This window comes from Arvicola amphibius, chromosome 10 (genome assembly GCF_903992535.2).
Source record: "Arvicola amphibius chromosome 10, mArvAmp1.2, whole genome shotgun sequence".
Classification (NCBI taxonomy): Eukaryota; Metazoa; Chordata; class Mammalia; order Rodentia; family Cricetidae; genus Arvicola; species Arvicola amphibius.
This window is the reverse complement of record NC_052056.1, coordinates 60,099,624-60,124,868: the sequence shown is the minus strand read 5'-3', so window position 1 is coordinate 60,124,868 and position 25,245 is coordinate 60,099,624. Positions and strand designations below refer to the sequence as shown.

At 45.8% G+C, this 25,245-nt stretch overlaps 1 protein-coding gene across 1 annotated transcript; it reads left to right on the top strand.

Moving 5' to 3' along the window:
• The first annotated feature begins 431 nt into the window (after positions 1-431).
• On the top strand, positions 432-10,723 carry Muc13 (mucin 13, cell surface associated). The gene is made up of 5 exons (XM_042055821.1): positions 432-573; positions 5,393-5,516; positions 6,076-6,113; positions 7,622-7,706; positions 10,468-10,723. The coding sequence occupies exons 1-5, from the start codon at positions 432-434 to the stop codon at positions 10,721-10,723; spliced, it is 645 nt and encodes a 214-aa protein (XP_041911755.1).
• The last annotated feature ends 14,522 nt before the right edge of the window (positions 10,724-25,245 follow it).

Below are 25,245 nucleotides of genomic sequence, written 5' to 3'. Positions count from 1 at the left end.
ATGGACTCAGGCCAAGGTGATCAGGGTGTGGCCTGGAGAAAGAAGGCTGTTGGTGGTTGCCAGGCATCTTGTTCAGATGGACCAGGCATTATATGAACTAGTTTGGTTGGATCTTTTGGTTACAAATCATACCCCATCTATCCCTGGCTTTGAGAACTCCAAGTGTCTTTCAATAGACTGTTGTTTACATTGTAGCTTCTCTGAGTACTTGTCGAATAGAAGCCACCAGGCTGAAAATTTGACACTGTACCACCCAGGCCTCCATCTGTGGTCTACAGTTGTGGAGCTAGGACAGTGGGTCAGGACAAAAGCTCAAAAGAGTTGGACATCAGGGAGGGTCACCTACTATGTGTTGACTCCTTGGTTTGATCCATCATAGACATATTTATTTCATTTTTAGTACCTCCTCTTCTCAGTCAACAAGATCCGCAATGCGTGCTGCTAGTGAGACGACCGTCTATGTATCAGTAGTAAATATGTTTAATGAAAGTACAAATCTAGATGAAAATGCTATAACTAAAGCAATTCAAGAAGAAGTTAAGAAAGATAACAGCAACATGGAGTTCTATACTGGTAAGTACTAATAATTTTACTTAAAGTCTACCTAAAGATCTCATTTGCTATTCATCTTTCCAATTATGTGTGAGAAGAGGGAAAAGCAAGAGATGGATTGCTGTCTCCAAATTTCTCTTTCTTTTTCTTTCTTTTTTTTTTTCTTTTTTGAGACAGGGTTTCCCTGTGTAGTCCTGGCTATCCTGGAACAATCTGTAGACCAGACTGACCTTGAACTCAGAGATCCTCCTGCCTCTGCCTCCCTAGTGCTGGGATTAAAGGCGTCCCCCCAGCTCCAAATTTCCCTTTTAAAAATATTTTATTTAGTTAGTTATTTAGTTATTTTTAATTATACCTATATGTCTGTGTGTAGATATATACATACACATGAGTGCAGGTGCCCAAAGAGGTCAAAGGTGTCTGATCCCTTGGAGCTGGAGTAACAGCTGCCTAATGTGGATGCTGAGAACTAAACCAAGTCCTTGGAAGAGCATCAAGTGCCCTTCACTGCTGAATCCCTTCAGCCAGTATCACATTTTTAATTTTTAGTGACTGAAATCTCTCTGACCTAGCTTGTAAAGCTAATCTCCCCCCCCCCTCTCTCTGTGTGTATGTGCGCACATGCACACGTGGGAAGGGAAGCATCTGGAAATCAACCCAGTGTTGTTCCTCAGGAGCCATCCACTGACTCTGCCTTCCCCCTAAGGCTGGGGATTAAACCTAGGACCTCAGGGATGCTAGTCAGGTGTTCCAGCACCAAGCTACTCCCAGAAAGAAGTCTACCTTTTTAAAGTCTGTCTCGCTTATCTTTGAACTCCCTGATTAGGTTAGGCTGGCTGGCCAGGGAGCCAAAGGACCTCCTATCCCCACTTCTCCAGAGCTAGAATTACCAGTGGGCACCACATGCCTGGCTTTTTTCTGTGGGTGCTCAGGATTGAACTCAGGTCCTCAGGCTTGCACAGCACACATTTTACTGAGGGAGCCGTCTCCCCAACCCCTAATTTCTGTTAAATAAATAAGCATGTAGCCGGGCGGTGGTGGTGCACGCCTTTAATCCCAGCACTCGGGAGGCAGAGGCAGGCGGATCTCTGTGAGTTCGAGACCAGCCTGGTCTACAAGAGCTAGTTCCAGGACAGGCTCTAAAAAAGCTGCAGAGAAACCCTGTCTCGAAAAACCAAAAAATAAATAAATAAATAAATAAATAAATAAGCATGTTTGCTTAGTTTTCCAATACCCTTTCTCTTTTGTTGGGATGTTGTTTTGTTTTTCGAGACAGGGTTTCTCTGTAGCTTTGGAGCCTGTCCTAGAACTCACTCTGTAGACCAGGCTGGCCTTGAACTCACAGAGATTTGCCTGCCTCTGCCTCCCAAGTGCTTAAAGGTTTGCACCACCATCCCCTGGCCAAATATTTTTATCATCATTTTGGGACCTGGAACGTAAGTGCTTTGTGACAAAGCTCTCCTAAGGGGTCTCCCACAGCTATCCACTGATCTGTTTCTTCTTGGGCTCAGAATTTTGTCTAGCATCACCATAGCCTCTGGGCCCTGGGCCTTGTGCTGTTTGGTGCTAGATAGGACTTAGCACACACATAAAGAGTCTGAGAGTCCCATCAACATGGACACTGAGCACAGGTGATCTTCAGCTAAGAACAACTAAGGCATTTCTCAGGATAATCTAAGGGATCCCCCAACTGCAGTTTTCTTGTTTTTATACTCCCAAGTTATCGCTATGACTATAACCCTGGTACAACTGAAACTAGTCAGTGCCAGCTTTGAAAAGTGCTTTTTATAAAAAAAATTTATTTATTATATATACAGTGTTCTGCCTGCATGTACATCTGCAGCAGATCTCATTACAGATGGTTGTGAGCCACCATGTGGTTGCTGGGACTTGAACTCAGGACCTCTAGAAGAATAGCCAGCACTCTTAACCACTGAGCCATCTCTCCAGCCCCTGAAAAGTGCTTTTTGTACCACTTCTCTGCACATCTCCTTTCACTCTGAAACCAGTAATGTGCACTTAAAGAGATTAACTGAGAACCACAGCTGATGTCTAGAGATAGCCTGAGCAGACTGCCCCAGATGGAAACCAGTGCCTCAATTTTCCTGCTCTTCAGGTCTAGTCACAAAAATATATTCTCTTCTGGGCCTTCTTTTTCTCTAGGCTTTCTATTGGAGGTTCTACTGGCTAATTTTATGTCAACTTGACACAAGCTAGAATCATCAGAGAGGAAGGTGCCATAGTTAAGAAAATGCCCCCATTAGATTGGGCTGTAAGCAAGCCTGTAGGGCATTTTCTTAATTGGTGTTTGATAGGGGAGGACCTAGCCTATTATGGACGGTGCCACCCCTGGGCTAGTGGTCCTGGATTCTATAAGAAATCAGGGTGAGGGGGCTGGAGAGATGGCTCAGAGGTTAAAAGTACTGGCTGCTCTTCCGGAGGTCCTGAGTTCAATTCCCAGCAACCACATGGTGGCTCCCAACCATGATCTGTACTGAGATCTGGCGCCCTCCTCTGGCGTGTGGGCATACATCAAGGCAGAATGTTGTATACATAATAAATAAATAAATTTAAAAAAAGAAAGAAGAAATCAGGGTGAGCAAGCCATAAGGAACAAGCTAGAAAGCAGCACCCCTCCATGGCCTCTGCATCAGCTCCTGTCTCCAGGTTCCTGCCCTGTTAGAGTTCCTGTCTGACTTCCTTTGATGATGAGCTGTGATGTGGAAGCCGGATAACCCCTTCCCTGTCATCCTGCTCGGTGGTCATGGTGCTTCATCACAGCAATAGTAGCCCGAACTAGGGCAGAGCTGTTCTCAAGCTGCAGGATTTGCTGCAGCTCAGGCTCTTTATTAGAGAGGAGCAACACCACTTCTCTAGCCCCTCCTATCCTGTGCCCCTCTCCACTCTCACCTCTCACCCCAGCGCTCGCAATCCACAGTCAGACCAGCATTCTCGGAAAGCTGTTCTCTCAAGGCATGCTCCTGCTCAGAGTCTCCAGAGGATTGTCTGGCTTAGGGGATAATAGTCAGGGCCTGGAGAGACGGTCAGTGGTTAGTAACACTTGCTGTTTAACCGTGAAGACTGAACTGGAGCTTGTATCCCAGCAACCTTGTCAGGGGCCTAACAAATACCTTTAATTACAGCTCCAGAGAGTCTGATACCTTCTTTTGGCCTCTGTGGGAACTACATATGGCATAACACAGACACATTCACACACATGCACACACATATGCACATACTCACACACTACAAGATTAAAAAATTTTAAAACTTAGTGCCAAAATTCAGGTGTAGTGGCACATATTTTTAGTCACTTTTAGTTCCAGCACTCAGGAGGAAAAGATGGGTGGATCTCTGAGTTCAAGGTCAGCCTACTCTACAGATAGAGTTCTAGGATAGCCAGGACTGCACAGAGAAACTCTGTCTTTAAAAACTAAAACCAAGCCAGCCAGCCAAACAAACAAAAAAATCCTTAGTGTCTTTAACCTAATTCTAGATGTCACTGTGTCTACAGATGAACCAAAGAATGCAGGCTTATGGAGGTTCCCATTGTGGGCACTGTCATTTACGTTAGCTTACTCTATTCCCACAGCAATCATGTGAACAAGAATTATTAGCACCACAGGTGGAGGGAACTTGGACCCATCAAACATCAAATGATCTTGAATAGGGAGTGAGAGCAATGCAGTGAAGAGCTTTCGAGGATTATATGGGCGTGCTCAATGTGTTTTCAAACTATTTTTGCCTCTCACAGAACAAAATCTGTGTGACTATTATGGTTGTGAACGAAATGCAAGAGACAACTGCCAGGATCCTTTACAATGCACGTGCAAATCTGGGATGGCAAGGCCGAGCCCACTGGTTCCCTTTTGTACTACTGGTAAGTGTCCCATCTGCTCCCAAGCAGCCTTCATGCTCTCACTTGCGTCGCTTCTGGGCCTTTTGGCTAAGATCAAATGTATTAAGTGTCTGACTCTCACTTTCCCTGCTCTTCCTCCCTTCCTTTCTTCCTTCCTTCCCTCCCTCCTTCTTTCCTTCCTTCCTTCTTTCTTTCTTTCCTTTTTCTTTTTTGGTTTTTCAAGACAGGGTTTGTCTGTGTAGCTTTGAAGCTGTCTTGGAACTCACTCTGTAGACCAGGCTGGCCTCGAACTCACAGAGCTCCGCCTGCCTCTGCCTCCCAAGTGCTGGGATTAAAGGCGTGCGCCACCATCGTATTTTCAGAAGGCAAATATTACTGCTTGAGTTCCTGTATGCATTTTGACTTTAGACAAGAACCTGGGTTAAAAGCTGCCAAAAGGGCCCATGATCAACGTCACAAGAGACACATTTACTTAGAAAAACCAATGCACAAATTGTATGCTGTCACATGTTTTCATGGGGTTGAAGAGACCATCTCTGGGCTGGTGAGATAGCTTCAACCAGCAAAGGCACTTGCTAAGCAAGCCTGAGTTTATTCCCCAAACTTGGGTAAAGATGGAGGGAGAGAACCGACTCTGCCCATTAACTTGTCCTGTGACTTCACACATGTGCTGTGGAATGTGTCCTCTATCATACACACACACACACACACGCACACGCACACACAATTTTTAAAAAAATAATTTTTATTTATGTGCATTGGTGTTTTACCTGCATGTATGTCTGAGTGAGGGTGTTGGAGCCCCTGGAACTGGAGTTACAGATAGTTGTAAACTACCATGTGGGTGCTGAGAATTGAACCCAAGTCCTCTGGAAGAGCAGCCAATGCTCTTAACTGCTGAACCATCTCTCCATCCTTGAGAAAAAAATTTTAAGAAGAGATTCTTTCTGAAAATGACCCAGAAATCACTCTGTTTTAAAGCTCGAGAGTGTCCTGGATCCTGCAGTGCAGCAGACAGGAAGCAATGCCTAAGGAGGGATAGCGGAGCACTGGAGTGTGCGTGCATGCCGGGCTACCAGAAGTCCACCGATGACAAGTGTGAAGCGTAAGAAATCACTCCATCTTTGTCTCGTTACAGCATAGCGAGGCTAGAACTTGCAGCACACATGAAGGTTTAGCATCAGGAGCTGGCGATCTGGCATGGGTTGGCAGGTTTAGCGGGAGCATGCTGCATCTCTAGGAACCACCGTAGGAAGGACCTATCATATAGTTGTGAGAAACGTGTTAGGTGCCCACTGTGAGATGAGGAAACCAAGATGAACGTGAGTGACAGGCTCTTGCTCACCAGTTGCCCCTTGAGAGGCCATGCTACTCCATGCCTCTTGGGTTCAATTTTGCCTGAATTGCCAAGCCTTCCTAGAGTTCAGAGGATCCTATGTTCAGTCTGTGGCAAATGAAACCATATTGGATTGAGCACACATCACCATACTAGAACCACGTGGAATATTCTCTTGGAAAAGTGATAACATGCAGAAGATAACAGAAAGAGCAAGGAGGACAGAATGAAAGGCAGACGGGGAGGGAGAAATGGAAATTGGGGTGGGAACTCCAGCATACTCTCCACAAGGGTTTTAATGTAGCTTCCTGTTGTGACTGTGTTCCAGGTGTCCCTTTGGCTATAGTGGCCAGGACTGCAAAGACCGTAAGTATAGACACCCTAAGTTACTAAACATCCAAGAAACACATGTGGACTACATCCACAGTCCTCCCCGCTCCACCAGAGTCTTCTGTCATTCACTGAGAGAGAAACTCAGCTTGGAGTTTGTCTCCTGGGTCCTGCCTCCCATACTCACCCTTAGATGATGGGCAGCAACAGTTCTGCCATTGGAAACAACAGAACTCAGACCCAGGGGTGAGCTGGTGCCTCTGAACCCCCTCCAGACCGGAGAAGGGTCATTATATCCTTAGTCATCATACTCAATTTCTGTATTATAGACGGTGCTTCCAAAAATGGTGGGTATTGATGAGCATTTAGAGCGCAGGCATTTAAGTACTCAGGTTGGTCTTATTAAATCTTATTATTCATTCATCTGTTTATTGTGAGGCACCCAGCCTGGTGTTGGGACCCAACAGTATGTTTTGGAATCAGTGTTTTACTGTGTAATCCTTGCTGACCTGGAACTGGCTATGTAGACCTAGACTGACCTCAAACTCACAGAGATCCTCCTGCCTCTGCCTCCCGAGTGCTGGGATTAAAGGTGTGTGCTGGGATTAAAGGAGTGTGCCACCACCACCTGCCATGAATGAGTTTCCCAATGTTCGTCAGGTTAAGTGTTTGGAACTGGTATGAGTGTTATATTCACAGGCTATTCTTATGGTCATATTCCAAGAGTCCATAGCAGCCAGGAAGAGTGTTGAATGTTTGTATTCTCAGTACTAGGGATGCCGAGGCAGGAGAACTCATCCTGAGTTACATACCAAAAGGTCTATAGCACGAGTCTGAGGTAGAAGAGTGTAGGCATTAACAGTCTCCTCCTTCATTACCTGCGTTTTCTACTAATGACATGTTTAACCCTGATGGAGGACAGGCAATGGCAGGAGAGATGGAGAAGGAGTGTAGACCGCAGTGAGGTCCTCCACCCCACAAAGCCCTGGAAGACCTGGCTACCATCAGCCTCTTGTATTTGGGATTTTATAGCTGGCAAGGCTGCATGTAATGGTTGTGTGCTGCAGACCAATGGCTAGGGCATGGTTAGGGCATGAAGACAAGGAGAGGGTGGCAGCAGAGATGAGCACCTGCCCTGTGTGCCTCCCTGTAGGGCTGGGAGACAGGAACCTGATGGAGCTCATATTGAGACACTGGAAACATGAATTACAGTCTATTATTTTGGGAAACCAAGGCAGGAACTCAAAGCATTGCAGTCTACAGCCAAGAGCAAAAGGAGAATGAGCACGTGGATCCTTGTTTGTTGCTCTCTTGCTCCCAGATAGCTTTGTTCTCTCACTGTTCAGGAACACCCGCCTAGGGAATGATGCTTCCCACAGTGGACTGTGTCTTCCTGTATCAGTCAAGACCCCTCTGCCCCAGGCATACCACATAGGCTAACCCCATTTAGATAATGCCTCATTAAGACACTCTTCCCAGTGTAGGTTGTGCCAAGTTGACAGTTAAAACTAACCAGGATGCCACTCTTGTCTTTCCCCTTTCAGCATTCCAGCTGATCCTCACCATTGTGGGCACCGTCGCGGGAGCCCTCATTCTCATCCTGCTGATTGCATTTATCGTCTCAGTGAGGTACGTGTGTGTGTGTGTGTGTGTGTGTGTGTCTAGATGCTGCTAGAGAAGCTGCTTTCCAAAACGTTCTCGTGGGTGAGGAAGAGAAAACAAACAAGGGAGACCTCTCTCCCACAATAATTTTTTTCTTATTTAAATTATTTTCTTTCTTTTTAAAGGATTTGTTTGTTATTTTATATAAGTATGTATAAGTAGTTTATGTACACATTTATTTATGGATGCTTTTATAAGTGCGTGTGAGTACAGGTGCTTGAGGAATCCAGAAAAGAGTATTGGATCCCCTAGAGCTAGAGTGATAGACAGTTGTGAGGCACCCAGCCTGGTGTTGGGACCCAACAGTATGCGTTCTTATCCATTGAACATCACTCTAGCCCTTCCTCAATTTTACCTTTTTAAAGTGATACTATATATATATAGTTCTATATCCTTTATAATTTAAATTTTTGTTCAGTTTTATTTTTGCTTCATACTAATCAGACCCAACAATCAGTTTTCTATGGCATTAATCACTCTTCACGAGGGCCAGGTGTGGTGATGCGCCCCTTTAATTCCAGCACTTGGAGACAGAGGCAAACAGATCTCTGAGTTTGAGACCAGCTAGGGCTATATAGAGAAACCCTGTTTCAAACAACAGAAAAACAATTTTTCCTTAGCACCATTTACCTTAAGTTATGCATAGCCATACACGCCTGTATACTCAGTACTTGGAAAGTGGAGTCAAGAGGATTAAGAGTTTAGGGCCATCCTCAACTACATAGCCTGGGCTCTATGAAACAGTCTCAAAACAAACAAACATTTATTTAATTCCATTGATGTTGTCAAATTTAACTTTCCCCAAACCAACCCACTGTCTGGTACTCTGCTAAATGGCACAAAAGCAACCTCAACAGGGTTCCAAAGCAACCTCTGCAGAAATCCTGGGTTTAAAGTGGTACAGTCATCTCTTTGTGGCTCTTTCTCAGCTTGGTGCCTTCAATCTCATAAGGGAAGGAAAGTAGTCTTTTTAGTCATTCAGCAATATTTAGCAATGCTGCATCTCTTTTCAGTAGCTGGGAAAAGGATGCTGCCACCCTCTTCCCATCGACATGTGCCCAGTGGGTTCCACATTGTGAAAGGCAGCTGCTTTCTCCCCTAACATTTAGCTCAGATCTTATGTTCTGGTAACACATTCTGGCCCTTTCCCGCTATAGCTGTAGAGGATAGACAGATACCCAGTTTTGTTTCATTTTTTTTAGACAGGGTTTCTCTGTATAGCCCTGTCTGTCCTATGTCCTAGAACTCACTCTGTAGACCAGGCTGGCCTCAAACTCACAGAGATCTGCCCGCCTCTGCCTCCCAAGTGCTGGGATTAAAGGTGTGCGCCACCGCTGCCTGAGTTCTTATTCTATTGTTGCTGTTTCTTCCACTTTGGTGTTATCCCTTCCCAGAACAAAACTAGAATAAGCCACAGGGGCATTGCCACAATATCTAGCTTTTTCACTTCTAGGAAGAGAGGCAGAACATTCTTGGTTTTGGAGTAAGCCTATGTCCTCTTTTCTTAAGGAAGCTGGTTGACTGCCCTGACCCTTCAGGGACCAGAGTTACTATAGAATTGGTTGGCCTTGTGACAATTTTGTATCAAGATTTCTCCATCCCACTGCAGAGCCAGGCTCTTAGCTCATCTAGAGTCAGGGTTCTTGGGAATACAGCATGAAATCTTTGCCTCTGTGATCAGTCCTTAGGGAAGGGGAGCCTTTGCTACTCTGGAGGAGAGACTGTCAAAAGCAGGGTTCCCAGGGTAAACTGAGCTAGCTATCTGAGGCACCTGGTGAATGCCATCCCCAATGTGACTGAAGCACAGGTGGCCTGTGTCATAGATACAGCTGTCCCTATTCTCTTGATCTGGGGAGTGGGATTGTGGCCCGTGGACAGGAAGACAAGCAGGTGTATAATCTGGGTGAGGTAGGATGGTGGCTCTGGGGGCACAAACGCTTACACTTGGCTTACAATTCCCATACTAGAGGCCTCCGAAGTGCCCCAACCAGCCCTATCATCCTGCCAAACCTTCTTTCCTTTTCTCCTCATTGTACACGTGTGTGCAGTTTGTTCTCTTTGTGTAAACACATATCTACTAGTGTAGGTACTATGCATGTGGGTGAACTTGTAGACCCAGGGTTGCTGTCAGGAGGCTTCCTCTGCCTTGGGCTCCCTCCGCTAGCTGAGAGGCAGGATCTCTCAGTTGCACTAGGACTCACAGAAATGGTTACTCTGGCTAGCTAACTTATTCCAGAGATCTCTATCCCGAGTCCCTCTTTCCAAGTGCTAGAGAGACAGGCCGGCCTCCATGCATGCCCACCTGACATCTGTATGGACTCTAGGGATTCCAACTCAGGTCCCCACACTTCTGTGCCAAGTACTTTGAAAGCAGAGCCATCTTCTCAGGCTCCATTTTCCTTTTCTAAAACCATGGTATGCTGAGCGCATCTCACTCACTGGATGTTTCTGTAGACATTTATTCTACTGGTGCCAGACATAAGTTGTGGTTTCTCTTTCACTTCTATTAGTTTCATAACCAACTGAAAAGCACACCTAATGCCAATGTGGGCCTGGGCATGGTGTCACACCCTTTCGTCCCAACACTTGGGAGGCACAGGCAGGCAGATCTCTGTGAATTCAAGGTCAGCCTGGTCTACATAGTGAGTTCCAGGACTGTATCAGAAAAAAAAATGCTTCAAGAAACTTTGTTGCCATCCTAAATCCTAATTCATTTTACTGATTATAGTTCAAAGAACAAAAGGAGAAATGTGGAGGAACAGAAGTTGATTGAGGAAGACCTTCAGAACGTACGAATGCAGCAAACTGGCTTCAGCAATTCTGGCTTCAGCAATTCCGGCTTCAACAACTCTGGCTTCCGCAACTCCGACTTCAGCAACTTCGGAGCTGGCAACAGCATCTTCCCCAAAGTCAGGACAGGGGTCCCCAGTCAGACCCAAAATCCTTATGCAAACCAGCGAAGCATGCCTCGCCCTGACTACTAGGTGAGTAATGCCTCCGACTTTGCAGAATGTAATGCCCAGGCAGGGGAAGCTGAAGCAGAGCTGGAGAGGTGGCTTTTGGAGAGGACCTGGGCTCGGTTCCCAGCACCCACGTGGTGACGTACACACAACCCCCCCCACAACTCTATTTCCAGGGGGTCCAATGACCTCTTCAATCTCTACTAGTTCCAGGCAAGCACATGGTACACATACATAAATGCAAGCAAAACACTCACTCATAAAAAAAAAAACAAATCTGCTGGGCAGTGGTGGTGCACGCCTTTAATCCCAGCACTCAGGAGGCAGAGGCAGGTGGATGATTGTGAGCTTGAGGACAAACTGGTCTACAGAGCAAGTTTCAGGACAGCCAAGGCTATTACATGGAGAAACTCTGTCTCAAAAAAACAAAACAAACAAAAATAAATAAATAAATAAAAATAAAAAATATAAACTAACCAATTAAGCTGAAGCAAAGAGGTCCCAGCCATTGCAACAGCTATCACTTGGTCCCTAGCACAAATGGCCATCTACACAATGTCAGATCTGTCTCTGAATTTCTCAGAGCTTCTAGTTTCTCTTTTATAAAGCAGTAGTTTAGTTTTAGAGCCCTGAGTGCCTCTAACTTATACACTTCTTGGCTAGTGAGGTGGTTCAGCCGGTAAAAGCACTTGCCTCTAAGTCTGGTTACCTGAGCTCAATCCCAGGACTCATGTGCTGGAGGGAGAGAACCAACTCCCACAAATTGTTCTCTAGCTTCCACATGAACACTGGCATGTGCATCCCCTTCCCAAGTACATAAATGTAATTAATAGACAAATAAATAAATTATCCACCTATATCCAGGGCCCATCATGATAACTATTCAGGAGGTTGATATAAAAAGATAACAAGTTCAAGGCCTGCCTGAGCTACAAAAGGAGTTCACAGTCATCCTGGACAACTCAGAAAAATGCTGTCTCAAAAGAAAAGAAAGTATCTGAGAGCTTGGTGGTGGGAGACAGTAGATGAGGATGACAATCAAGAACAAAATAGTTTGAAATGCAGTACTTTGCATTGCTAAATTAGTAATTAAAAAGAGGCTCAGTAAGAGAATATGATATCCACTTCCATAGCTATGACTTACATGCTTAGGACAGTAGCACTCAGATTATAAAGAACTGAAGTCTAGATCAGGCATGGAAAGGATGGTGGCTACAGGGTGAGTATGTGGGAGCTTGTCAGCCAAAAGCACATAAGCAGCTCTCTTCTTCCCCCACATCTGGAGGCAATGCAGCTTATTTCTAAATCTAGTGCCAGGGCTAGAGAGATGGTAAAAAGTGCAGCTGCTCTTCCAGAGGACCCAGGTTTGATTCTCATCACCCACATGGCAGCTTACAACTGTCTATAACTCCAGTCCCAGGGGGAGCCAATGCCCTTTTCTGGCATTCATGGACACCAGGTACACACGTGGTACATAGACATACATGCAGGCAAAACACTCATACACATATAATAAAATTTATATACTTTTAAGGTTTATTATATATATAAGGTTATATATATATATATATATATATATATATATATATAAATAAATATTCTGGTGCCTTAGGCCATTCTGCCTCACTACCTCCTGCAATACAGTCTATTTCAAATGAGAGAAAGAATGTTCAGCCAGAAATATTTTGTTTCCCTAGGGAGAATTTCTGAAGCTGGTTTGGGCCTGATGACAGGTGAGTGACAAAGGACTGAAGTGCAGAAAAGGAAAAAGAGAAAGGAGACAGAAGAGAGGAGGAGAAGGAAAGAGTGTGCAGAGAAGATTTGTTAGAAAAAAAATTTGCTTGTGAGGCAGAGGTAGGTGGATCTCTGTGAGTTTGAGACCAGCCTGGTCTATGTAGTGAGTTCCAGAATAGCCAGGGCTATTTAAGACAGAAATCCTGTCTTTAAAAAAAAAACAAAACAATAAAACAAAACACACACACACACACACACACACACACACACACACACACAACCAAAAAAAGAAAGAAAGAAAAGAAAGTAAGGAAGGGAGAGAGAAGAAAAAAGGTTTTAGAGGAATCTGGAAGATGGCTCAGTTAGTAAAGTACTAGTTGAACAAGCAAGAAGACCTAAGTTTAGATCCCCAGCCCTCCATAAAATCTTGACCTCACACATACATTACACACCACACATACACATGCATAAACATGTACACACACAAACAAATGAATCAAATGTAGAAGAGAAAGAAAAGGGTCTTGAGATATGGCTTTTAAAAAACAACTTAAACATTGAAAAGAACAAAAAACAAAACAGGGAACAGGCTGGACATGGTGGCATATGACTTTAACACTAGCACTCAGGAAGCAGAGGCAGGCAGATCTCTGTAAAATTCAGGCTGCCTGAACTACATGTGAGTTCCAGGATAGTCCACCTGGGGCTACATATCAAGACCCTAGCACATAAAAACAAAACAAATGTGATGGAAAATACCAACAGCAGCAAAACCCAGTGTGCTGGGAGCAGTGAAAATACGTGTATCCCAGCATGTTGGGAACGGTGCACATACCTGAATTACAGCATGTGGGAGGCTGAAGCATGAGGACCATGTGTCTGAAGCCAGGTGACTTAGTTACTTCCATTGCCATGATAAGACACCATGGCCAAGACCAGCTATAGAAGAGTTTACTAGAGGCTTGCAGTTTCGGAGGGTGAGTTCATGGCCATCGTGGTGGAAAGTGTGTTGGCTGGCAGGCAGGCATGACACTGGGAGAGCAGGAGAACTCATATCCTTAGGAGACAGACAGCTGACTGGGAATGGGAATGGGCTTTTGAAACCTCAAAGCCTGCCTCTAATGACACTGCTCCACCATTGGGGCCACACCTCCTAATCCTTCCCAAACAGTTCCACCCCCCCCCAGGGGCCAAGTACTCACATGTGTGAGTCTATGGGGACATCCTCATTCAAACCACCACCTCAGGTTAGGCTAAACAGATCCTGCCTCAAAACAAACAGAAACACCCCAAAGGCGTAAGGGAGAAAGCCAGAGAAGACAAGGGTGTGAATTGCCAAGTCTCAGTGTCCTCTTGTTGCAGTTTGGAAATCTTTCCTAAGCCTCATCTCTCTTCCTCTCTCTCCTCCTGTACAGAATGAGAAGAATTTGGAGCCCTCCCTAGCCCAGCCCACACGAGCTGTGATTTTGAGTGTTTAGAGGACAAGAGAAGTGGGCAGAGACAAAAACCTGACCTCCAGGGTTCTGTCTACTCCATCTGTCGACCCCTCTGAGTGTGGACCTGTATGAAGAATGCAGATTGCTGAAGGCACCTATAAAATTAAACGCACATAGACACTATGAGCCTTGTTAAGTGTTGATTTTCTCCAGTTAGTACAAAATGCTAAGATGGTGATTGGGGTAGGGCTTTTCTTTCCTGGTGGGCCAAAAGCATTTCCAATCTAGAGGGAGCCCCTCATAACCCATCCCCGGGCAGTGCCGCTCCTGAGCTCTGGACTCTGGCCACCCATGAACAACCAGTGGCTTGTGATAGGGCCTCACTCCAAGAACACAGGCAAGAGACAGAAACATCTCCCAGCTTTCTCAGGAGGACTACCGGCATCCAGGAACCTTCTAAAGAGAATGAGGAGGCTTGGATTAGCTCTGTCTTCCATGGGGACATTCAAGTCTTTCAGATGTTAGTTGGTAGGAGAAGCATGGAGGAAAACCATGAGCCTTAGGTAGTAGAGAGAAGCCAAGGAAGCCATGCTGGAAGGGCTAGTCGGGGAGAAGGGAGCCAGTGGCACCTAGTTCCCTGGTGTCCCTCCTCAGGCAGCAAATGGGCACTTCTCAGGGGCTGCCCTCCCCAAGACATAGATCCTGGGAAAGCCATAAAAACAGGAGTCAGTGTGAAGTCTGGAGCTGTGTCATATGGCCCAGGTATCCACTCTATGATGCAGTTACCACGGGTACTTCACTGGGCCTCAGCCTGCTCCATGATGGAGGCTTAGCAGTGCGCACCAACACCCGTGCGCACACATACACACATGCACACGCACACACACACGACAAATACACCCAGAAGTCTTTTTAAATGTTTTTAATTGTGTCCTGTGTCTATCTGCTGCCTGGTCCTCTCAACAGGTACTTTTATTTGTTATTATTATTTGTTTTTGACTGTTCATTGTGCAAAGCAGTGGTGGAATAAACATCTTTGGTACACGGTACTTTGGTACTTCTTTCTTGTTTTGGGAGCTTTTGGGGATACACACAGCAGCGAGCCTCATTTTATTTTGTTTCTGTTTTGAGATAGGTCTCATATATCCCAGGCTGGCTTCAAACGTTCTGCATAGCAGAAGATAATCTGAAATTTCTGACCTTCCTGCCTCCAGCCCTCTAGTGCTAGGATTACGGGTGTGTGCCACCATGCCTGGTTTATGTGGTGGATAGGGATCATACCAGAGCTTCATGCATGCTAGACAAGTCCCTTAGCAACCAAAGCTAGCCTTAGTCCCTAGCATACATCTTATTTCACTTTTTAAGGATTTATTTTGAAGTGTGTATGGGAGCCGGGCAGTGGTGGTGCACGCCTTTAATCCCAGCACTCGGGAGGCAGAGGCAGACGGATCTCTGTGAGTTCGAGGCCAGCCTGGTCTACAAGAGCTAGTTCCAGGACAGGCTCCAAAGCCACAGAGAAACTCTGTCTTGAAAAACCAAAATACATAAACAAACAAACAAATAAATAAATAAATAAATGAAGTGTGGGGGAATGGGTAGGTATAGATTGCCAGAGGCTTTATATCCTCTAGAGTTAGAGTTAAGACCGACAAGAACTGTCTAAGATGCTGAGAACTCAACTCAGATCCTCTGCAACCGCTGAGCCATCTCTCTAGCTCTCCTCCCCTCTCATTTCAAAAAGAAAATGTGATATGTCACCCACAAGCTACTGACATTACTGCCTTTTTTAGGGGTTTTGGATCACCCACAACATTTTAACATGGTGTAGATTGTGTTGGCTGCTATCCCCCAAACACAACTCTATGACAAGTAGCCAGGTGGGACTCGTGCCACTCCTGGCTCCAGGGATTGGCCCAGACTAATCAGCGAAGTCCCATTCTTCTGCCACTGGAGTGGACTTACGCGGAATACCTGTGTAATATATTGAAAATCGCCGTGTGCTATTTCAGCTTGTTGAAAGTCCATTCTGGGAGCAAAAGAACCTCTTTTGTTCCAGACTCAGAATGTTTCTTTAAAGTATTTTCCCAAACTCTCTACCCCGTGACTGGTGAGAGGATGTAGCTGATGAAGGCCCCTGCTGCCAAGCCTGACAACCCAGCTTGGAGCCCTGGGACCCACATAGAGAGAACCAACTCCCACAAGTTCTATAACCTTCACACTCAGGAGGCAGAGGCAGGTAGGTCTCTGAGTTCAAGGTTAGCCTTGTCTACAGAGAGAATTTCGGGATAGCCTGGTCTATACAATAAAATCCTGTCTCAAAATAAAGCAAAACAGAACAAAAAAAAACCAAATATATATTCTCTATCCTGAGTCAGGCTATTCCCAATTCTGGAACATGAGAAAGGAAAATAGATAATGATGTTAAAAAATGTTGTGTCCTTGAGAACAGCTAGAGGGTAAACCATTTTCCATAGAGGTTACTCTTGTTTATCCCATGGTGTAAAAATGCCTGTGGAGGAAAGAGAAAGCTGAAAGTCCATCCATGGAGAAAAAGCTCAGTCAGGAACTCCAGCTGGCTGCCTCAACCTCCGGTGTGGGAGGTCCTTCTGTCTATGTGTTGCTTTTATTGGTTAATGAATAAAGAAACTGACTTGGCCTATAGCGAGGTAGAAGGAAGGTGGAGTCAGGGAGAAGAGATGGAGCTGCCGGAAACAGACACTGGAAACTTTAGCCGGTAAGCCACAGCCACGTGTGACACACATATTAATAGAAGTGGGTTAAATTAATATGTAAGAGCTAGTCGATAAGAAGTGAGAACTAATAGGCCAAGCAGTGATTTAAATAATATGGTTTCTATGTGATTATTTCGGGGCTAATCAGTCGGGAACCAACAAGCGCCTGTAATGCAACAAACCTCCCTAATTGACTTCTAGCTGGATGTTGTAAGTCATTGATTTGATGTGTGAACTTAAGTTTCCAGGAGGAGGGGGAGGGAGAGAGAGGCAGAGGAAAACTGTAAAGACAATTTTTTAAAGATTCACGTTGGGAAGAATCCTGTGGCAGAGGGGTCTGGGTGCTCTATGAGTCACAGGAGGTTGTGAGCTACCTGATATAGGTGCTGAGAACCCAGATCCCGAGTCCGGAGGAGCAGCACAGGCTTTTAACTTCTAGCCCATCTCTCAGCTCCCACAAAACACATTTGTTAGCTACTAGACTCCACATAGAGAAACACTCTGCGAAAACTGACTGGCTAATGCAATCAATCGCCAATGTTTGTCTAAGTGCAGGAACTACCATTGCGATTTGCCATCCCAGACTTCACTTGGGGCACGCAACCTCTCTAGTTCTCAGGCAGCTTCAGATTTAGTAAGCTTTGAGCCTGGTTTCTAAACCGTTCCATCGTTCGTCTCTGACTCACAGCTCCCAGCATCTCTCAAGCACCCTGAGTCAACAAATTTCCTGGGCTTCCTGGGCCGTTCTTCAAAGACTCGCTGTTGTGGCATGAATACAAATAGCATTCTGAAGACCAAATGTGGTGGTGCACACCTTTAACCCCAACACTCGGGAGGCAGAGGCATGCAGATTTCTGTGAGTTCCAGGTCAGCCCCAACACCATCTCAAAACCAAACAAACAGGGTCTGTAGTCCAGGCTGACCTCAAACTTAATCAAAGATAACTGTGAACTTCTGGTCCTCCTCCCTTCTTCCAAGTGCTGGGATTGTAGGTATGCACCTGTTGTATAGGATTTTCTGATTGAAATGACCACGGTCCTCAAGAGTTCTGCTGAGTCTGCTTGCAAAACTTCATCACACCTGGGCCTGTTGACTGTTTAGCTTCCTTCATAGAACAAGGGGGTGGGGAGGGTCACGGGACCCTCACTTGCCTCACCTGAGTATCCACCACCCACCCCAAATAGTTGCATACAATTCTGCCCTGATTATGTGTGGTCTTGGGGCACAGGACCAGAGAGGGTGTAGGTGGGGAAAGATGAGGAAAGCAACCTGCATTCATCTACACAGCTGTGGGGAAGCTGTGATTTCTGTGGGGTGCAGACCTTTCAGTGGGCTTGTTTTTCCCCCTAAGACAGGGTTTTTCTTTGTAGCCCTGGTTGTCCTGAAACACATTCTTTAGACCAGGCTGGTCTCAAACAGAGATCTGCGTGCCTCTGCCTCCCAAGTACTGAGATAAAAGGCGTGTGCCACCACTGCCCAGCCCTTGGGACTGCTTTAAGAACACCAGTGTCACTATAGAGCCCATTACTCTACATATGGAGTAAGCCTAATTAACTTATTGGTTCCCCCTGGTGGGCTTCGCTGGAATCACACCTGAGTTTGTCGTCGGGCCCTCACGAGGGAGGGGTTTTAGCAATGGCACAGCTCCGTTTGGCTTGGGCATTGGGACAGCATACAGGACCAGGCATGTTACATTTTGGATCTTTAAAGACTTGACTGCAGTTTGTGCTGATACTACAAGTAATTAGGACTTCTAAATAAGACCTGGCAGCAGGAAGTTTGTTGCGGAATATTACTTTAAGATGTGTTACATTTGTTTATGCTGTGAAACATTTGTTTAAAGATGCAAAGGTTAGTGCATTCGTTTGTGTTGCATTTGTTTAACTCTATGAAGCCCTGTCACTTTGCCTGTCAAAAACACCTGATGGTCTAATAAAGAAATGAATGGCCAATAGGCAGGCAGGAGAGAAAATAGGTGGGGCGGCTGGGCAGAGAGAATAAATAAGAGTAAGAAGAGGAGAGGTGAATGGTAGGGGCCAGCCAGTCAGCTGCACAGCCAGCCTCAGAGTAATAAAGAAAGGTATAGAGAATAGAGAAAGATAAAAGTCCAGTGGCAAAAGATATATGGGATGATTAAAAAAAAAAAAAGCTGGCTAGAAACAAGCCAAGCGAAGGCTGGGCATTCATAAGAAAGAAGAAGTCTCCATATATTTATGTGGGAACTGGGTGGCAGGCCCCCAGAGAACAAAGAGTTAAAAAATAAAACTACAGAAGTTAGACCACTGGGATCCCCTTCTTCTCGATTTTGCTTCCTAGCTGCCATGAGGTGAGGGGAGGCATCCATTCCTGACATGATGCCCTATGCTGGACAGGCCCGAAACAGCAGAGCTAAGATCCACGGGCCAGAGCCTTGGGAACTGTGAACCAAATACCAAGTTGGCCTCGAACTCACAGAGATCCGCCTGCCTCTACCTCCTGAGTGCTGGGATTAAAGGTGTGCACCACCACCACCCCGGCTCTTTGTATGAATGTTTTACATTTTATTTAATTATTTTTTGAGACAGTGCCTCTGCTATGTAGCTCTGGCTGGCTTGGAACTCACTATGGAGACCAGGATATTCTTGAATTTACAGAGATCTGCCTGCCTTTGCCTTTCAAGTGCTGGGACTAAAAGAATGTTCCACCATGCCCAGCCAATTAATTTTTTTTCAAGTGTGTGTGTGTGTGTGTGTGTGTGTGTGTGTGTGTACAGACAGGCCTACTAGTGTGTACAACAACATACACGTGGGCATCAGAGAACAGTCGGTTCTCTCTTTCCACTGTCACATGGATCCCAGGAATGAACTCAGGTCATCAGACTTGCTCTGCATGCACCACCTGCTACCTGCAGATGCATCTTGCTGGACTCCCTTTCCTAAAGCTGATTTATCCAGTGTTGGTTTTGGCAATGGAAAGTAGATTAACATGGGTGGGATCCAGATGTTCAGATACAAGCACAGTAAAAAAAAATCATCTGAATAGATCTGGAAGCTATCCTTCTCTCTGGCCAAGTTCTCCTAACCACATCTGCCCCCAGCCCGGGGAAGAATGGTTCCCTCCAGTTCCAGCTCATTCCTAGATGCCAGGAAATTTGATGGTCAGTAGATGGCGCTGTCTCCTATAACTTGTAGAAAACGCCACTAGAGGAGCCGGTCTTCCAAAAAGGCTTATTTCTAACTGCTGGTTTGTTTCCTTCCTTCCTTCCTTCCTTCCTTCCTTCCTTCCTTCCTTCCTTCCTTCCTTCCTTCCTTCCTCCCTCCCTCCCTCCCTCCCTCCTTTGCATTTTTGTTTGTTTTGGGACAGGGTCTCAGGTAGCCCAAGCTGAGCCGAGCCTGAACTTGCTATATAGCCAAAGAGTGACTGACCCATCTGGCCACCACCTCCCAAGTGCTAGGATTGCAGGTTTACACTACCACACCCAAGTATAATCATTAACTTTATGTTTAAGTGTGTGAGTGTGTGTGTGTGTGTGTGTGTGTGTGTGTGTGTGTGCGCTCCTATCACGGACCTCTGAGTGCCAGCCTCAGTGTCCCCTCAGGGTTAGAAGATGACTTAGAGCAAGCGCAGGACTAGATCTGAGGGCGAAATGAACTCTCCACTACCTACGCTCTGCATCAGTTTCTTTATTCCTCCTGTTGTTCTCCTCCTGTTCTGTAAAGTTTCCTGTTTATATACACACACAAAACAAAGGCAGTTCTCCGAGCTTGGACGTCCCTTTATCTCTGAAGGTCCCAATGTGATCTACACAAAAGACTCCTTTCCTGGCTGCATGTCCTGCCAAATAGAAAGTAGTTGCGGGGAGGTGGCTTCTAATGTATCTCAGGAAACGCAGTGGAGATATGGCTGTGGGAACCAAGGCTATTGACTGTGTGACCAGATTTCCTACTGGAGGTCCCACAGGGTGGGGGAAAGAATGAATGGTCCAATATACCAGAACATGGGGAAAGAATTGTGCCCAATAATCCATACCCTGCTGAATCTTGCACCAAGGGAGAGTACTTATTGCTTCATAAGAGATCTACTGTAAGAATCAGCTGATATACAAAAGGTGGTGGGCCCAGTGCCTTGTGAACTGGGTTTATCTCCGTCAGAACTCATTTGTTCTGGTGGGTCAGCCTTCTGCTCTGTAAGCTGAAATCTCACTCATGATTTCCGTGGACCACAGCACAATCCAGTGCCACAGTTTGCCTGTGAAAGTCAGAGCATCTTTAGGGAGTCAGTACTCTCTTCCCCTGGGAACTCCAGGCACTGACCTCAGATTTTCAGAGTTGCGAGGCAAGAGGTTCTCCCATGGAGCCATCTTTGAGCCCTTAGATAGAATGTATGGGGTAGTGGGAATCAAACCCAGGGCTTCACGCATGCTAGGCATGCACTGTACCAACTGAGCTATATCCCCAGACTGCTTTGTTGTTGTGTTTCTTGTTTAGGGGCTTTTGAAACCAGGTCTCACTATACAAGCTGTGGCATCCCGAAACCCACTCTGTAGCTGAGGCTGGCCTCGAACTTGTGATGCTCTTACCTCTAACTCTATATCGTTGGCACTTCAGGAGGGTGCCACCATGCCTGTCTCAGTTTGATTTTGTTGAAATTTGCATCACTTTCGCTCGAGCATAAGAGATCCTTCTTTATCTATTGGCCTTCTAATATAACTGAGTTCTCAGTGCTAGAGGTTGAACCTGGACTGTCATTCACTTTCCTCAAGCCCTGGATCTGCCACAGAGCTACGTCCCCAGTCCTGAGCAACACTGTTGTCACATCTGTGGCACAGAAAACTGGGTACAACTGCTTAGACGATAAACATTTTACTTTGCAGCAATTTTATGAAATAAAACAAGAAATAAAGCCATTTACATGGGAAAATCCTTCAGTTAAGAAGAAAAACAAAAGGCTCCCAGTGAGAAGTTTCTGTCTTTCGTCAGCTTTTATGAGGTGAGCAAGGGCTGCTGGGATTTTATAGTGTTCTCTTGGTATTCTGATCTGTCCTCAGTTGACAACCCACAGCACAGAAAACAAGGTTAGAGAGAAGCCTGGGGGAGCCTGGGAAATCCTGGGGAAGCCTGGGGAGTCTGGGGGAGCCTGAGGAGGCTTGGGGAGCCTGGGGGAGTCTGGGGGAGCCTGGGGGAGCCTGGGGGTGTCTGAGGGAGCCTGGGGGAGCCTGGGGGAGTCGGGAAATCTAGGGAAGTCTGCAGGAGCCTGGGAGAGCATGAGGGAACCTGGGGATCTGGGGGAGTCTGGGGAAGCTTGGGGAGCCTGGGAGACCCTGGGAGAGCTTGGAGCACATATGGAGTCTCCATCTCGTAGCTGGGAATTAGTCTCTTCTGTTGAAGGGCAGAGACTTGGGGCAAACCATCCAAACTGTCATTCTGCAGGCCTGGGAATACATTTCCTGAGCCCACAGCCACAGTGCCCTGGCCAATTCCAGAAAATTCTGTTGCTTCTAGATGAAAAGCAGTAGCAATAGCCAGCCCTGGCACAGTTCTTAGCGCCTCATCTCCTCATGATGGTTGTGATGTAGGTGGCATTATCACTCCCACTCAGAGGCGGAGAGAGGCAAGGTAAATAGTTTGAGTAAGTCAGAAAGCTATGGCCAAAAGCACAGACTGTCCACCTCTATAGCCCAACTATATATCATTCATTCATTCATTCATTCATGCCATATTATACACATAGGTAACTTTGGAGACCCACACTGAACTGGATAGTGTCCTGTAGTTCCTGGGCCTAGGTGACAGATACAGTGGAAGAAATAAGGTGTTTATATTCCCAGAGCTCATGAGCCTTTAGTCCCAAAGCTGAACAGAGCTGCCCAGGGATTGAGATGTGAGGTTGAAATGCTTGTTGCTCTTGCAGAGGACTTGGATTAAATTATTTTTTATTTTATTTTATTTTTTTTTCGAGACAGGGTTTCCCTGTAGTTTCTAGAGCCTGTCCTGGAACTAGCTCTTGTAGACCAGGCTGGCCTCGAACTCAGAGATCCGCCTGCCTCTGCCTCCTGAGTGCTGGGATTAAAGGCGTGCGCCACCACTGCCGGCTTGATTAAATTATTTTCTTTTATTTTTAAGATTTATTTATTATTTTATGTGCATTGGTGTTTTTCCTGAATGTATGCTTGTGTGATATCAAATCCTCTGGAACTAGAGTTACAGGCAATTGTGAGCTGCCATGTGGGTGCTGGGAACTGAACCTGGCTCCTCTGGAAGAGCAGTCAGTGCTCTTAACCTCTGAGCCATCTCTCCAGCCTGTACCTGGATTAAATTCTTAGCGCCCATAAAATGGCTTGTCTGTAACTCTGATCCCATGGATTTGATACCCTCTTTTGATCTCCGCAAGAACCAGGCATGTGTGTAGTATATACACATACACAAAGGCAAAATATTCAATCACAGGAAGTAATAAATCTTAAAAAACAAAGTCACCTATAGTTTTTGTTTTGTTTTATTTGAGACAGGGTTTCCTATGTAGCCCTGACTGTCCTAGAACTCACTCTGTAGATCAGGCTGGCCTCCAACTCACAGAGCTCCACCTGCCTCTGCCTCCAGAGTGCTGGGATTAAAGGCATGTACCACTACCGCCCAACTCACCTACAATATTCTTCTATTTGTTACTTATTACCTCAGGCCTGGCTCCCCTCAGTGAAGACCTTCCAGCTCTTTCCCACACTGTCCCGCCACTGTCTGACCAGCTGTGGTGTCCTGTGGTGATGGAAAGATCTTTGGAGTGTCTTCCCTTTGTGTGGAAACAGCAATGTCTTCATAAACCCAAGGCCACGCCCCCTCCACCCCCCATCTTGGTTCTCTGCTATGCAGAAAGTCCTCCACGGCATCCACAGAATGTAAAGAGCGTGCTAGAACAAAGAATGTCCTGGAACATAAAAGCAAATCAGTAAAATCAAGGCTAAGAAAAGGCCTCCCTCTCTGGAGGTTTTGTTTCTTTTGAAACAGGGTTAAATGTAGCCCAGTCTTCAAAGTCCCGATTCTCTGGCTCCATCTCTTGAATGCTAGGATTTTAGGTGTGTGCCGCCATCACAGCCAAGAAAGCATCTTTGAGCCAGTTCTGAGTATGATTCGCCACTATGGTGATTTGGATGAAAATGACCCCCAGAGGCTCATAGGGAATGGCACTATTAGGAGGTGTGGCCTTGTTGGAGAAAGTGTGTCACTAGGATGGGCTTTGGGGTTTCAAATGCTTAAGCCAGGCCCAGTGTCATTCTCTTCCAGCTGCCTGAGGATCCAGATGTAGAACTCTCAGCTACCTCTCCAGCACTGTGTCTGCCTGCAGGCCACCATGCTCTCTGTTATGATGATAATGGACTAAACCTCTGAAAGAGTTGTCATGGTCATGGTGTCTCTTCTCAGCAATAGAACTTTGACTAAAACAGTCACCATGTAAAAATGTTTATGTGTGAGCATGTGCATGTATGCGTGCTGTCATAGATATGCTATGACACTCTTGTAGAGGTTGGAGGGCTACAGAGAGTACGGTCTCTCCTGTGACCTCAGGAGATTGAACTCGGGTCATCAGGCCTGTGAACAAGGCCTCTACCAGTTAAGCCATTCTCTTAGTGAAAACAACTAAGGAATACAATTACCCTCTAACCCATATACATTCTCTTTTCATTGTAGGACATCTACCATTTTCCAAGGCTATCTTTTTCTGTTTTTAACCTAAGTTTCAATCTGAGAAAATAATATTACAGTATGGTTATAAGTAGACATTTGGACAATGGGCCCATCTGAATTTTTTTAAAGATTTATTTATTTATTATGTATACAACATTCTGCCTTGATGTATGCCCACACGCCAGAGGCCTGCACGCCAGAGGAGGGCACCAGATCTCAGTACAGATGGTAGTGAGCCACCATGTGGTTGCTGGGAATTGAACTCAGGACCTCCTGAAGAGCAGCCAGTGCTCTTAACCTCTGAACCATCTCTCCAGCCCCCCATCTGAATATTTTAATAGTGTCTCTAGTTCTCTCAAGACCTGTCTCTACTGAAGCTTGCATGCTGGTGATTCGGAGTCTCATCTTCTGCTTCTATCCAGCAGGAATGGGAAGCACGGAGGACAGAGAGAGGAGCTCTTAGCTGTCTGGTCTGGCCTGGCAGTGGCTCAGAAAGCTTAGTCGTGAGCCAGGACCCTCATGCCCTCAGCTTCCTGGCTGGTGCCACATGCTGAAAGGCATTGTGTTCCCTCTCAATGGAGATTCAATTGTGGTTTAGGAATGAATGGCGCAAGGACAGCTCTAAAGCAGGAAGCCGTGTATGGCAAGAGGCCTGGCTTGCCCTTGAGTCACGTGACTTAGACTAGTGGTCAGAGGTGGGGGTCCTAGGGAATCCTTTGCCTCCATTTCTTAATTTAGGAAATACAATGCAGATTCGATTAATGTTAATGGAATGCCTGCTATGTGACAGGTGTCTTCGTGTGTGTGTGTGTGTGTGTGTGTGTGTGTGTGGTGTGTGACCTAAAGATACATAAAAAGAAAGATTTATTTACTCCAAAGGAGGAGGAAACAAACAGACCTAAGGAAAGTTCTAAAGTCCAGCTTGGATCTTGGATTCGGTAGACAAATTTATTAGCATTGTTTATAGGAGTGCAGGTGATATCACA